The sequence below is a fragment of the Schistocerca cancellata genome, chromosome 8 (genome assembly GCF_023864275.1).
Source record: "Schistocerca cancellata isolate TAMUIC-IGC-003103 chromosome 8, iqSchCanc2.1, whole genome shotgun sequence".
NCBI classification, from domain to species: Eukaryota; Metazoa; Arthropoda; class Insecta; order Orthoptera; family Acrididae; genus Schistocerca; species Schistocerca cancellata.
In genome coordinates, this window is record NC_064633.1 from 396,622,249 (window position 1) to 396,638,930 (window position 16,682).

The 16,682-nt window shown below is 40.0% G+C and overlaps 1 protein-coding gene across 1 annotated transcript in view; it reads left to right on the forward strand.

Moving 5' to 3' along the window:
• LOC126095591 (sialin-like) overlaps positions 1–16,682 on the forward strand; it is a 64,798-nt gene that overhangs the window by 20,883 nt on the left and 27,233 nt on the right. Inside the window, exon 5 of the mRNA XM_049910364.1 lies at positions 11,839–11,994. Coding sequence (XP_049766321.1) covers positions 11,839–11,994 — 156 coding nt within the window. The remainder of the gene's footprint in view (positions 1–11,838; positions 11,995–16,682) is intronic.

Genomic DNA, 16,682 nt, shown 5'->3' on the forward strand with positions numbered 1-16,682 from the left:
CCCCCCACCACCATTTGATAAAATACGCTTTTACGTTTTCTTACAATGTGAAAACTACCAAATTTGACAAGATACATAAATATATAAAATTTTACAAAATATGTAAATTGGAAACATGTACATAAAGGAATAGAACTTGTGGTTTTTCGTTAAAAGTCTGTGCACAGGGTATTGTCAATTTCTGAATAAACACACAATTGAAATACTTATTCATCACACAAAAAAAAAATGTCATTGCAGAATGGAAGTCATTGCAGTCCATGTAAATTCTTATCACAACTAACATCTGAACAGTCCATGATTTGGCTCAATCAATATGCATCACTATATTTGTCTATGAAACTGACATTTCAGTCTCTCGAAGTCCACTAGTGAAGTAACATCACCAATATCGCAGTAGCATGATTAGTGAGGGCTGGAGTTCATCCAAACAACCAGCAAAAACTTATCTTCAAGTGCAATGTCAAACAGTGGTTTGAGTCTGGGCTAGCGACTAACAGAAGCTTCTCTGGGAATGGAACATTTAGCAATAGCTGAAGTCTGATCGAGCGACCAGCACTGAAAATTGTCTTCTGTGAACCATAACTCATGTTAGCAGTGGTGAAGATTCAAGATCAGGAATGTTACTACAAGTCCTTCACTAACTAACCTTCCATAACAAATTAACATCTTGCCCAATATAAATTCCCATGCTCATTGAAAATTGTCTCTTGCAATACCGACTGAGATTTTTTGGCTGACAAGTAAACTGTCTCTTGCCTGCTAATGTTACATATTGGAGATAAAACTAAGTGATGCACAGAAAATCACGGTGCAGATAACGACACAGTCCTTCATTCACTAATCAGACGAAAAGTTATACCTAATCTCAGAAAAGTGTGCACTAATTGTGTTATCCCTGTCACTTGCAAAAATATTACAAAGTATGAAAATGATACAAAATCTTTCCACATGACACAGGAATATATCCACAAAAAAGAATACCATAAACATCTCTAAGAGATTACATAAAACATGAAATACGCACTTATTCAATACGCAGATAATAATGAAAATTCAAATATTCACAATGAACTGTTCATGATAAAGGAAACGGTGTGACACATTGGACAAGCAAAGAAATTACATGAGATAAAATAACAAATCAACAAAACAAGAAACCTAGTACTGCAATGAGAACAAATTCCTGTGTTTAGAAGAAATCGAAAACATATTAGAAATTGTTTTCGCAGCGTAGAGACGGTTCCATAAAATTTCGGGCGTGCAGCAGCATGAATTCAGCTTCTTCTTCGAATATTTCGGCTGAATACCGTGCAGCCATCTTCTGTGTGACACGAGGTGACTGACGCTCCAGCACTTGCCCCGTCCTTTTACAATCGAGGATCGAACCACTGCATATGCGGCCAAAGATGCACAAGGTGCCAGAGACTTTGATAGGTGGCAAAGAGGTGTCACATATGCATGGAAATTAAATCTATGGCTGCACAGTCGTTCCACACGGTGATATCGATGTGTCATGGAGAGCTGCACTGTCGCCACATGTTTGTGATTTAATTACAGAAGCTGCCCGATTCCATGATTTGTCCAAGCTGAAGCCGCTATCTCTATTAATTAAATTCGTCGCCAACCGAATGTCAATTGCTTCTTTCACTAATGAGTCCCAGAAAGAAGTAGTCGAGGCTAAATTTTCGACATTATCGTACACCACAGAGTGTACGATAATGTAGAAATTTTAGATTCGACTCCATCTTTCTGGGACCTAGTAGTGAATGAAGCAATTGAAATTCGGTTGTCGAGAAATTTAAGTAATAGAGATAGAGTCTTCAGTTTGGGCAGATCATGGAATTGGGCAATTTCTATAATTAAATCACAAAGACGTTGCGACAGTGCACCTCTGTCAACAAGTTGTGCTCACCCAAAATTGTCAAACATCGCCATGTATGCATCAAATATATATTTCATCATCTATACTCTAAAATTTCCTCAAATTACTTCCGCCCTTCAACTTATTAAATCTCACAGAAACCACTTCCAAAATCTGTTATTTATCACTTATATTTTCCTAAAATTTCATCTTTTAATCGTGTCTCTTCCAGAGTATTCACATTATACCTCAAACATTGCTCAAATTCAGACCTAAACTTCAGGATATCCACATTATTGAAACAATAAACTCGAAACCTTTTTTTCTCAGCTGTGCACTTTTCAGATCATCATATCATACAAAACCATATTTTTTTAAATAAAACCTTATATCTCGCATTATCACTTCAAATCATTTCTTTAACTCTCATTTTCTCAACCATGGTTAACCTCATCTTCACATATACCCCTAGTAGCTTATTGCTAACTCATGAGTTTCTACCTTATATACACATTTCTTAAAGTACAGAGATCACGCTAAAATTAGACCGCATGGAGTGGCCATGCGCTTAGAGGCGCCATGTCATGAACTGCATGGCCCCTCCCACCAGAGGTTCGAGTCCTCCCTCGAGCATGGGTGTGTGTGTTGTTCTTAGCATAAGTTAGTTTAGGTAGTGTGTAAGTCTAGGGACCGATGACCTCAGCAGTTTGGTTCCTTAGGAATTCACACACATTTTAACATTTGAACTAAAATTAGAGTAGCACATCACACTCATTCAGACAACACAGAAAAAAAGCAAATCATCTAACTGCAAGCAGAAGAAGCGCCAAGCAAACTATACAACATGACATCTTAAAGAAATTTCATCACTAAAGAAACACCTAAAAGCACAAAACCATAGAAAAGTAAGTTTTCCTAGTACATTCAACAGTGTATCACAGCCTAACAAAAGTTGGTTTAACCAATGAAAAATGTATTGCATTTCAACATAAATCAATCTGCCAGGCAAATGAAGAAAGATGACATTGAGACATAAAAGAAGAATAAATATATGATTATCTACACTAGTTTACTTAGATTGGTGTACCATGGCACTGTCTATACTAAATATGTGTTTTATAGTAAGTTAAAAGTGTTTGCTGGAAAATACTGTTATTAATTATTAACTTTCTCGTTTCTGTGAGAGATTACCTCTCTCATTTTTCATAATTTTTGACCATATCTTTCCCAATGATATTTCAGAGTGTAAACATTTTTCATCATGCACTTTCAAGAGGTTTGGTGAACAGAAAAGGAGGATAAAGATCAGTACAAAATGTAAAGTTTACAAAAGTATTTAAAGAAAATTTGCAAGAAATACTTAGTCATGCACACAAAACATCATCCACAAGAAATATGGTACTGATGGTCAGTGAAAGCAACTAAGTGGCGAACTGTATTCTAGCTAACATTTTACTAACTCACACATCAACTCTTTCAGATGTTCAAGCAAAAATTTTCATATAGAGTATGTAAATCATTTCATATCATTCAAGCATTTCGTATGACATCAACTCTCATTCACTTCTTAGCTTGCAACCTATTAAATGTTCTATTCTTCCAACAACGTGTGCCAACAAAAAACAGCGTCCCTAACCAATCCCTAATCATCATTACTTCAAATATCATCAATGTACTTATTGATACTTATTCTCTGCTTAGTCTTTACAAATCGATAGGTAAGAAAAGCTACATAGTTAGCTGCTTACTAAGAAAATAAATTTTACTACTACTTCCATTCGTCATTCAAAACGAAGGAGCTGGAATAATGTTTATTGCTGTTCCTTTACATACATCATGGAATTGTTTATGGTACTCTCAATATACTTGTTTATCACATACGAATGTAGTAGAAAGCAAAATTTTTTTGAGTGCCTAATGAGTTACATAAAATTCCATACATCTCACTATCTACATTATCAGGTATTGCCAACATAGTATTTACTCAGCAAATTGTGAAATATGGTGCATTCATTTGGATTTCCTTGTTCATAGTGTTTCAACTATTACTGCATTCTCATGCACTATTGTTTTAATTCTGCAGGGTCTGTTGTAGAAAAGGAAGAATTTTTTATTAGGAGACTTACCTTTACTTGATACTGCATGAGATTTGCACAACTTGTTAATGTCTTTCATTGTACATCTGATGAGGTTGAATGTGGAGAATATAATGAAATAAATATTGGCTGGACCTGTATCTCTTTAATGGATGCAGCCATACAGTGGATGAAAACTGACGATCGTTATCTGATGTGACCTTGTCAACATGTTGTACGGGGTGTAAAAAGTTCTTAATGAATACTTTGGACGCTGTTTTATCTGTAGCCTTACGCAAAGGGGCCAGTGACATAAATTTAGATGTCTAGATGTCAACTCCACTGCGACGAAAGCATCAGAAAAACGATTTCTGGATCTAACTAGTGGTCCTAGTAAATCTACAGTTGCTAATTCTTTTAGATTTAGCTTGGAAACAGTGGGACACAATGTGATATGGTGGAATGTTTGGCTTTTTGGCAGAGGTTACACTTCACAATTACTTTTTGTATTCTTTTCTCCATGCAGTTAAAATAGCATGTGGTTTGTAATTTGAGGAAACATTGCCATTGTTAGAAATGCGCATAGCTTAAATGTCTGTATCATATCAACTTATTGAAAAATCCCTCTGGAACACACACTACCCAAAGTATACCATTTAAGTGCTACGTTTAAAGAAGATAACATTTATGAAAAAATTGTCTGATACCTGTATTTCTCCTGGGGGATTTCTCCTAATGTGATCTTCATTTTGTGCTTATGCTATGTCGAGTAATGAATTTGAGATAAAGTTTTCGAAAGCTACTTTTTGTAGATAAAGCAAGGTAAAACGTATGTCCTATAAAGTATCTGTTTGTTATCAGATAAGCCAGCTGGGGTACAAGGTAAAGCATCAGCAATGATGTCTTTTCCAAGAATGTAGCAGATAATGAAATTAGGTTCCTGCAAGGTCAGTGTCCTACGACATAATGTTTCATTGTTTAACTTGCAGGTCATTACAAACTGTAAAGCTTTGTGGTCTGAGTAAACTTCTGTGTGCTTGCTGAGTAAACAGTATCTTAATTTCGTAAATGACCAGACAATGGCTAAGGCCTTTAATTCTGTGACTGCGTAATTTCTTTCTGATTTACTTAACACTCTACTGGTAAGCACAATAATGTTTTGGACAATGATACCATTCTCAGTGTACTCTTGGAAAAGATGAGCTCTGAGTCCTATTTATGAAGAATCTGTAGATAAGCAGAAATCTTTTGAGAGATCAGGATGAGGTAAAATAGGTGTGGTGAGCAATGCCTCTTTTAGTGTACCATACTCCAATTGTGTTTGACCATTCCAGTGTCAAATGGGGCTTTTGCCTGTCAAAGAACTTAATGTTGGCGTAGTCAATATTTTGTATTTAAAAAATCAACAGTAAAAATTTGCTGTTCCTAAAAAGCTTCTGACTTGTCATTTACTAGTAGGTGGTGGAATAGCTCTGATTGTTTCGTGTCTTTCAGGGTCAGGTGCAATATGTTCTGGTGAAATGATATGGCCTAAACATTTTATACTCATCTTAACAAAATTTCAATTCTCTAAGTTTACTGTCAAACTTTAAAATATGATCAACATAGGTGGCAACATAGGTGGTGATATGTCTCTTTAGATAGTGTGGAAAAATAATATTAAATCCACGAATAATTGCTACAGATGAGACGTTTAAACCAAAAGGCAGTTTACAGAACTTGCAACTCATTCGAAAGCACAAAAATGCTGTGTACTTCTTGCAGTTAGGATGTAACTCTATTTGCCAAAAACCAGAGTGTAAATCTACAGATGACAGTTCATGTACGCCATAGAAATTTTGTAACAATGCTTCACACGTCTGAGGTCTGTCTGTTTCTGGAAGAATGACAGAATCGATCTGATGAGAGTCCAAGACCAATGTATTTGAACCGTCTCTCTTTCATTAACATGCAATGGACTGTTGTAGGTTCTGACAGCTGGCTCAATAACGCCGTTTTCTAAAACTGACTGTACCTCAGCCTTCACCTTTTCTTGGTAAAGGACCAGTATTACATAAGGTCTTACACAGAATTTGTTGTGCTCTCTAACTGGAAACTGGTACTGAAATCCCTTGATGGTGCCAGGTCTATTAGTAAACACCACCACATGTTCTTGTAAAATTTTGCTTAGTTCTTTCCTATCATGTTCATCACAATACTCTGCCTCCTCTATCTTTCGCTGGATTAGCGTACTTAAATTGATTACCTGTCATAATTGTCGTTGTTTGTCCAATAATAAGCTGTATTACTGTCGACAGAATGGAGTGAGCATTGAAAAGAATCATTATGTAGGAAACATAGGCGGTTGAGCTCTTCTTCTTGTGAACTTATCCAGTCTTCAAATTTTTAAATGATATGTTGGTTCAAAATTGTTTGATTAATTTTTTCATCATTAAAGTTAATTACTGCTTTGTATTAATTGAAGAAATTGACACCTAAAATTATTTGAGTAGAGACCAATGGCACAAGGAGAAATTCATGGTAATACTTTGTTCCTGACAAGTAAATTCCAAAAGGGTCACTGTCTAACATCAACAGTTTTTCAGGCAAAGTATTGTTTTTCATCAGTTATTATATGCTGACTTGCTGATAACTGAATTGCGCCACTTGAGTCCAAAACTGCTGTGAAATTATTATTAGCAATGCAGATGTTGATTACAGGGTGCACAGTTTGTTTTGGTCCAACTTTGTTTTCCATCATCAGAATGTCCCTAATATCTTCGAGTAGCATAAAGTTAATAGTTATGGTAGCACAGTGATGTGTTCGCTATCTTTTTCTTTCAACTGCTGATACCTGAAGTTATTGTTGATTCTTTTTATCCTGTTGCTGACTGACATTGTGTGTCATTGATCTAACTTCGATTATCTCTACATGCCATTGTGGTGACGATCTACCAGAGTTCTGCCATATAGACTTGTTTTGCTGACTGTTATTCTGACATTGTGCTAGTTATTATATTTATGAATGTTTCCAAAACGATGTTTATTTTAAGAATAAGACTTCGAATCGAGGCTTCTGAAATTGTGCCTGTCTTTATAGTTGTTTTGGTGCCATACTTGTGTTTCGTAAGGATGTTGTTTATGGTCGCGTCTGTCATTGTTTTTACCATGAAATGTATTATATTATATACGTTGTTCCTACTGTCATGTCATGAGTATGAGCATTCGTATTAGCAAACTTACCATAAGCAGAAAATTTTCTGTTGAATCATGATCACTGTCTAGCTCCAATTCTTTCAAAAGGCTCAAAAATTCTTCTAAATCGTCCTTACACCTACTTGCCAACATTATTTGACGTAAATGGGTAGGTAATTTCTTGAGGTAAATTCTAATTAACTAAGATGGGTTGAGCGGATGGTATAGATATTAGTTCCACCGTATCAATTCTCGAAATACTGTGCTGGACTTGAGAATTCCGATTGTTCAAAGTTGTACAACATGATTATACTGTGCTTGATTCTATCCTGCTTTGATGTAGAGCAATATGCAGTTAAAAATGTATGATAAAAGTCCTCTTTTGATTAACAATATCTTATAATCGATCTCATTCTGAATGCTGGTTCATTTTCTAGGTATCCACACTTAAATTCTAGCTTGGCTTTAAGGGGCAATTTGGTGGTAACGCATAGATAAATTGATCAAGCCACTCCATAGGACGAATTTCGCTAGTGAAATTTCGGACAACTTTGAACTTCCGTACCGTGAGGAAGAGTTTACAATCAAATGTGTTTTTGCGTCTTAGCGCAGCGTTATCGCGGTTGCACCAAGTGCTTTGTTCGCCGTCATGCCTTGACATGTGAAACCGTTCACTTTGGTAATCTCCCAAACGCCGTTAAGTTACTACTGTCTGCTAGGTTTTCATTGTGTGGACTTGTTTTACAATGTATAAACTCTTTTCTACGGTTATTTTGTTCAATTTTTTTTCAGTACACAAAAGTTGTGACTGTACGGTTGAAATATCAACCTTTTGTTGTTTATTAATTTTTATCTGATTTTCCTTGAAATATTTCAAACATTGTTATCCGGCTGTGTCCCAGAAGCGCACAGGCACTGTGCATTCGGAATCTCGATCGTTGTTGGCAAACAAATTTGTCAGTTTTGTGTACAGTTTATCTATTTGTTTGGAAATTTACTTATTTTTTCTTTCCGTACTTCTGATCGTAAGTGTAAGGTTTCGAATTTTTGGTAATTTCTTTGACGTTCTCTTGTAATAATGCGGTCTGCTCTTTAATCTCGGTAACTATTTCGTTGGGGACGACCTCGCTAATTTTCGCCATTATATCTGAGCGATCGATTTTTTGCGTGTCTTTAATTTGCTCAATTCGGTTTCTAAAACATGTAATCGGTTAGCAATACCGTCAAACACTGGTTGAAAATCCTTCATTATTTCTTCCCTGAGTTCGCCTTGTATCTCTTGTGTCCGTTTAAAGTGCTCACCTGTTTGTTCTTGTGACTATTTACGGTCTTCCCTGAACTGTTAAAAAGGTACAAATGGTTCTAAGTACTAATGGACTTGACATCTGAGGTCGTCAGTCCCCTAGACTTAGAACTACTTAAACCCAACTAACCTAAGGACATCACACACATCCATTCCCGAGGCAGGATTCGAACCAGCGACCGTAGCAGCAGCGCGGTTCCGGACCGGTGCGCCTAGAAGCGCTCGGCCACAGCGACCGGCTCAACTGTTCAAATTGTGCATTATTTTGTCTTACGTCTGTTTGACCTGCTCGACTGTCCTATCTTGTAGCAGTTGCGACAGTTTAAGCTATTCAAGTAGCTTTTGAAACATCAGTGTTACGTTTTGATCTGAATTCGTATTGTTCGACATAGTTAAAGAGTCCGATTTGCCGGAAACAAACGATGCTAAACCTGAATCTGTGTTATTCGACTGCATATCCGTATCTATGTTATTCACTGTTTGCTATCCGATTTACTTATTATGAATTGGCGACTTATCGCTAACCGACTCTTGTTCGGTATCACCCGTTTCGGAAATTTGTTCTATTTCTGATGCAGGCTCGTTTCCCTGTGCTTGCGTAATTAGATTAAGTTCCGTGTCGCTTACTGTATTGTTGCTAAACGGTAACTGTTCATTATTAAATGAGTTAAATGAAATGTTTTTGTTGTGTTGCGTCAGATTCTGAACTGTTCGTCACCGCGCCACACGCGTCTGGTATTCATTGTTGTAACAAAGTGAGATTGACAACCGTTATCAAAAAGGCTAAAACTGTAATACTGTTTATTGCTCAGATTAAATTTCTGAAAATGCAGTAACTGAAAATATGACGTAACCGTTGCCTATCAGCAAAATCCAAAGTAATTTTTTTTACTTCGACACACATACTAAATATTTATCATATGTAATGAATATTCGTCACACATGAAGTACATGAAAACAAATAAAATTTCGCGTGTAACAATTACACAAAAACTAACTGTAAGGAAAGAAACATGAAATTATTAGTACATAAGACATGCGCTGTGCTGTGTTCTGCAGCAAACGAAAATTTATCTTATTGCTTTTCAAACGTGCCAGCAGACAGTCCGAAGCAGCTGTAGACAAGTGAAAGTTATTTCCTGTGATTCGATCGTTCATTCATTCATGAGCATTAAAATGTTTGCCTGCTTGTTACTCAATACTGAATGTACTGTCCTCTGTTATAAAATTACTATTGCGAACTGCGTGTCTCAGTACACACATTTACATAAAGACAAAACTAACTGGCGGTTCCTCTGCGGGAAATTAATTCAAAACTGTTACTAAAAACCACTACCAAATTAAACCGTGCACTGCCCAAAAACATTCATGTTTCTTTCCTTATAGTTAGTTTTTGTGTAATTGTTACACGTGAAATGCACTCTGTTGTCTGACCCTTTAAAAATCTGAATTAAAAAGAAAATGCTTAGAATTTGTGCAGTTGAAACGTGAGATGAGAAACAACCAACAAGATATGAACGGAATCTCACCTGAAAAATTACCGAATAATCTGCAATAACAGCAAGGCTTGAAGGAATCGCGTCAGCTAAAATACGCTAAAGTAAAACTAAACTACTGGGAGACAGATCAGGGTGATTTTCTTATATATTTCACAAAAACATAAATCTCACAGAAAACCGAAAGCTTTACTTTCTTTATAAACGCTTTTACGAGCATTCAAATTGAAATGAATTAAGTTAAAATGACTTACACTGACCTTAAAGACATATCCACAGTGCAAATCCATTCTCTGTGTTCCATTAGTGCTGCGTCTCTATGTCCTTCCACTAGATTAATAATTCGTAACAAAACAATTTTTTTCAGCAAAATCGTCCTCGAATATGCACTACCCCAATAGTTCTGCCAGCTTACTCCGTGTCCGGGTCTAGTAAAGCAAGGAATACAACCCGTCGGCTTTGAGCAATGACGTCATACATTACTCATAGATAGTAATATCTTCACTTTGAGCCATAGATAATAAAACTGTTCTTTGTTCCTGATAAGCGCTAGCATTGTACATTAAAATAATTGAATGTGACTTTAAAAGAGATCGCTACGTATTGCTGAAAATATTCTTCGTGTGCGATTATTAAAGTAATTGGTTGTTTCTAATTCATTCGGTACGTAATTTCATTCTTAGTGATATTGAAGTAGTTTGGACTATTAGTTTTTTTATTTTAGAACAATTTTTGGGTCTAGTGAAGCACAGCCATAGATAAAAAAAACAGTTCTGTGTTCAGGATAAGCGCTATCATTGTACATGAAAATAATTGAATGGGATTTTAAAAGAGATTTCTACGTATTGCTGAAAATATTCTTCGTGTGCATTTATTAAAGTAATTGGTTGTTTGCAATTCATTCGGTACTTAATTTCATTCTTAGTGATATTGAAGTAATTTGGACTATTAGTTTCTTATTTTAGGACAATTTTTAGTATCTCATTTTCGTTTGTAGGTATGGATTTACCTGTTCCGAAGAACATTGGATGATTTGAGACAGGCTGTGGGCATAGACATGTTGGCCACGATTTGTTTTTTTTACAAATGTGTGGTCTTGTTGCCGAGTATGTTCGGTAGTACTGCTATCTACGGGAGACCAGACTATTAGTGGTAGTGGAGGCGAAAGAAACAACACATGTAAAATTTGTATCCCGTGCTTCAGTTGACCTATATAGTTCAACTGAACGACAGGATAGTAATACTGACGAAAACGAAGAAATCGAAGTACGCTAAACTTGTATCCCGTACTTCAGTTAACCAATACCGTTCGAATGAGGTTCGAGATAAACCCATATATATATATGTGACGTGAGGTATTCTATTCTACCAATATTCCCATCCACTTTCCCCCTTCATTTTCCACAGAAATAATACTATACAAACACGCGATATTCTTAATGTGAAAATACTGCTTGCCTTGATATATATCAACCGTATTTTTTGTCTGTCATATTCCTTTGTTTCTGAACACTTCTGTCAGCTGTTACATCTGTGTATCTGTCAGCTGTTACATCTGTGTATTAAATGATCTACGGCAAATTCTGACGTCATTGGTCAAAGCCGACGGGTTGTATCCCGTGCTTCACTAGACCCCCCGTGTCCAACACTCGACGACCCTCCGCTCTTCAACTGAGCCACAGATACACGATTTCAGAGATAATACTGTCGCTGGCGTACGTCGATTATTCCACAGATGTGACACACGTAACATGAAATTTCCACTAATTCGGAAACTATCCGCAAAGAAATGTCGATTCCGCCTATACATGTCCACCTATCAGTCCTTTCTACAAGAAAAGTTTTAGGAACTTAGGAGTTTTTAGTCTAGCGAACGAACACTGTAATCTTTGGGGATAAAAACTGTAAGTGTTCTTAATTCAACAGGATGACCTCATTCGAAACCCGTGGCCTCTCATCCTGACGTGTCCTGCTATGTGGGCGCACAATATAATTTCAATTGGAGGGGCGTGGGTCAACTACACACTGCTGTCTGAGTTGCCAACCTACATGGAAAATATACTTCACTACGACATTGACGAGGTGAGTATCTCTATACCTCAGCTGGGAAACAGACACACTGTCAATGTCGGTGACGAGTATATATCACACTTGTCCACCTTTGTTTCAGGCTGGTCTCATCTCAGCACTGCCTTATCTATTTGGTTGGATGAGCTGCAGTATTTACAGCTTCCTGACAGAGAAATTAACACAGAGAGGCGTACATATTATGACTATCTTCAGAATATGGGACGCAGTGTGTAAGTAGACCTCCTAATAAACAAGGTATTTCACAAATCGCATCACAGACTTCTGGGAATTGTAGAGGGGACTTAGTAGATAAAATTTTAACAAGGAACGGATGTCCTCCCAATAGCGCCTTACTAATAGCTGTAAAATAAAATGGATCATCACTACTGAGTAAAAAGTTCTCGGTTTACTTGCCATGTCAAAGTCGGATAAAATCCCGAAACTCCGATCATTGCCTCCTTATAGTCGTTCGGTGCTAAGTCTGACTGTCGTAAAAATAGGCGAGGCCCCCACTTTCAGTACAGAGGACGGCGTTTGACTGGCTGTATTACGTCATGATGGCATTACGGGAATGATACGTACTGAAGTGGGTCCCTCCACGTCCATAGATTATACAGGGTGTTCGGAAATTCCCGTTATAAAGTACTAGGACTTGTAGAGTTGAGTGACAACATAATATTCTGAATAGGAACCCGTGCCCGGAAACGTGCCGTTTCCGTTGTAGAGGACGGTTTCAGTTCAGCCGTGTAAACATGTCCACGTCAGCTGAGGGAGAGAGAAAAGTCTGGAGAGTCGATTCTCCTGGTATGTAATGGGGTAGACAGAATGACGTATGCCTTTCTGGGAGACCTATTCAGTGCATGTGCGTTTCCCATACAGTAAACATCGTTTGGTACACGTTCTTGGAATAGAGAGCCAGCTAGTGGGTTGTATTACCCAACTTTTCCCACAACGTAGCACGCCATAGCACAATGTTTGTTGCCAAAGTTACGCAACAGCTCCGAGAAACAGGGACTCTCACCCAGAAGAGGCAAGACTCTGGTGCTCCACTGCAATGCTGCACATCCGAGTGTGATGAAGATGTACTGCACAGCGTTGAAGACAACCAGTCAACGAACACTCGAACAATTGCGTGTGCAACAGGTATTAGTCACAGTATAGTTTGGGACGTTCTCCGTGAGCAACAATTACATTCGTACCACTTACAAAGCGTTCGCGCTATGGGTCCAGCCGCTTTTCTACAATACGTTGCCTATTGCACGTGGTTTCCCACCGCTGCATCGACACACCCTATTTTCATGTTGAGTTCCGTTCATAGATGAATGTAAGATCAATAGAGACTGTGTTCTGGATTCTCGAAACATCCATATCTCGGCAGACGAAAAGGCTCGTGCCACGCATGTTCAGGGATTTCAGTACTGATTTGGTATTAACATTTGGGCAGATATTATGGACGATCATGTGATTGGGCTTGAGATGTCTGGAAAACGTGCTGGCCTGGACAACAGCTGAACACACCGCGTATCGAGCTGTGTCAGGAAAGCACGGCTAGCATGCAGCCTTGCATTATCTTCTTGGAAGATAACGTCACGGAGGCGTCGAAGATAGAGCGCAGCCACTGGCCTTAACACGTCGGATGTTTAATGACTGCTGTCCAAAATACCGGCTATGCGAACCACTGGTGATCGTCCGGTGTACTCTACAGTACGCTACACCATCAAGCCAGGTGTTGGACCCTTATAAAGATGATGAATGCAATAATTGGTTCTCATTGGAGCTTGCACACATAAGCACATCCATACCAACAAGACTATTTCTTGAATCAATGCACTTGACGATACTGCATGGTCTTACTATCAGTCTATCTGTCCTTCTAGGCAGCAGTCGTTTGATGGCCAATGGAGGGGGGGGGGAGGGGCGGGAAGAGGGGTGGTTCACTGAGATCGTGCATGGCGTTGCGTATAACCCCATTGAAACTATTTATTCCGTATAGCACGACAATCCTGACCAACGTGAGCGGCAACACTGAACGATAAACTGCAGTCTCGATATGCTACGATCCTAGCACTGCCGAATTCCGAGGAGCATTTCAAGACGTTACTCCTTCTTACAGAGGCATAACGCTGTCTTCTGAGATACATCTAACATTCACATGTAACTGTTGGATGATAAATCCGCTTCGTAGCTTTTCTGGCGTTACTCCCGCCTACGTCATGCGGTTTCGATTAAACGCGAATTTGCATATCCAAGTGTGTAGTAGGGGAGAGTGCTGTACCGCGAAACACGTTTCAGAATTTCATCTCTAGCCATCTCTGTAATAGAACTTTAATAGATTTGCTTTCTGGCATTCACCTTTTATGTGATACAGGCTTTTTCTGGAATTACAAGAATTGATACAGAAGATTAAGGTCTTTCGAATTGTGGAAAGATATTCAAAGGAACAAACATTTGTTTGAAATTTAAAAGCGTTGCAATTAAGAAAAACTTCTCAATGATGTATCTAACGATCTATGTGATTGATTACTACTCTTCTACGAACCAATAACCGCAAGCGAAATCAAATTAAGCAGAAGTGTTAATAAAAATCAGTTTCCTATTAAATACACTCCTGGAAATTGAAATAAGAACACCGTGAATTCATTCTCCTAGGAAGGGGAAACTTTATTGACACATTCCTGGGGTCGGATACATCACATGATCACACTGACAGAACCACAGGCACATAGACACAGGCAACAGAGCATGCACAATGTCGGCACTAGTACAGTGTATATCCACCTTTCGCAGCAATGCAGGCTGCTATTCTCCCATGGAGACGATCGTAGAGATGCTGGATGTAGTCCTGTGGAACGGCTTGCCATGCCATTTCCACCTGGCGCCTCAGTTGGACCAGCGTTCGTGCTGGACGTGCAGACCGCGTGAGACGACGCTTCATCCAGTCCCAAACATGCTCAATGGGGGACAGATCCGGAGATTTTGCTGGCCAGGGTAGTTGACTTACACCTTCTAGAGCACGTTGGGTGGCACGGGATACATGCGGACGTGCATTGTCCTGTTGGAACAGCAAGTTCCCTTGCCGGTCTAGGAATGGTAGAACGATGGGTTCGATGACGGTTTGGATGTACCGTGCACTATTCAGTGTCCCCTCGACGATCACCAGTGGTGTACGGCCAGTGTAGGAGATCGCTCCCCACACCATGATGCCGGGTGTTGGCCCTGTGTGCCTCGGTCGTATGCAGTCCTGATTGTGGCGCTCACCTGCACGGCGCCAAACACGCATACGACCATCATTGGCACCAAGGCAGAAGCGACTCTCATCGCTGAAGACGACACGTCTCCATTCGTCCCTCCATTCACGCCTGTCGCGACACCACTGGAGGCGGGCTGCACGATGTTGGGGCGTGAGCGGAAGACGGCCTAACGGTGTGCGGGACCGTAGCCCACCTTCATGGAGACGGTTGCGAATGGTCCTCGCCGATACCCCAGGAGCAACAGTGTCCCTAATTTGCTGGGAAGTGGCGGTGCGGTCCCCTACGGCACTGCGTAGGATCCTACGGTCTTGGCGTGCATCCGTGCGTCGCTGCGGTCCGGTCCCAGGTCGACGGGCACGTACACCTTCCGCCGACCACTGGCGACAACATCGATGTACTGTGGAGACCTCACGCCCCACGTGTTGAGCAATTCGGCGGTACGTCCACCCCGCCTCCCGCATGCCCACTATACGCCCTCGCTCAAAGTCCGTCAACTGCACATACGGTTCACGTCCACGCTGTCGCGGCATGCTACCAGTGTTAAAGACTGCGATGGAGCTCCGTATGCCACGGCAAACTGGCTGACACTGACGGCGGCGGTGCACAAATGCTGCACAGCTAGCGCCTTTCGACGGCCAGCACCGCGGTTCCTGGTGTGTCCGCTGTGCCGTGCGTGTGATCATTGCTTGTACAGCCCTCCCGCAGTGTCCGGCGCAAGTATGGTGGGTCTGACACACCGGTGTCAATGTGTTCTTTTTTCCATTTCCAGGAGTGTACAACATGTACAAGAGCGAAGAAGGAATAATAAGAGTGGAAGACCAAGAACGAAGTGCTCGGATTAAAAAGGGTGTAAGACAGGGATGCCAGCGTGGCGTCAGTCCACACCGCTGTAAGTTTTCCTACTCCCAAAAAAGAAAAGTGCAGCACGTGACGTCACCGCCCTCTACATGGAAACAGGCGTGCGGAATGCAACGATTGAGGAAAGGCGTAAATAGATTTGGTGTTTCCAGATTAAAAATTTCATTTCGCAGCGGAGTGTGCGCTGATATGAAACTTCCTGGGAGATGAAAACTGTGTAGACCTTGACCCGAACTGTGGACTTTTGATTTTCGCGGGTAAGTGCTTCACCAACTGAGCTACCCAAGCACGACTCAGGAACGCTCCTCACAGCCTCAATTCCGACGGTACCTCGTCTCTTACCTTCCAAACTTCACAGAAGCTCTTCTGGATACGTTGCAGAATTAGCACTCCTAGAAGAAAGGATATTGCGGAGACATGGCTTAACCACAGCCTTGGGGATGTTTTCGGAATGAAATTTTTCACTCTGCAGCGGAGTGTGCATTGATATTAAACTTCCTGACAGATTAAAACTGTGTGCCGGACCGAGACTCGAACTTGCGAAACATCCTCCAGGCAGTCGGCTCTCAGCCGTGTTGTGAAACGGACGCG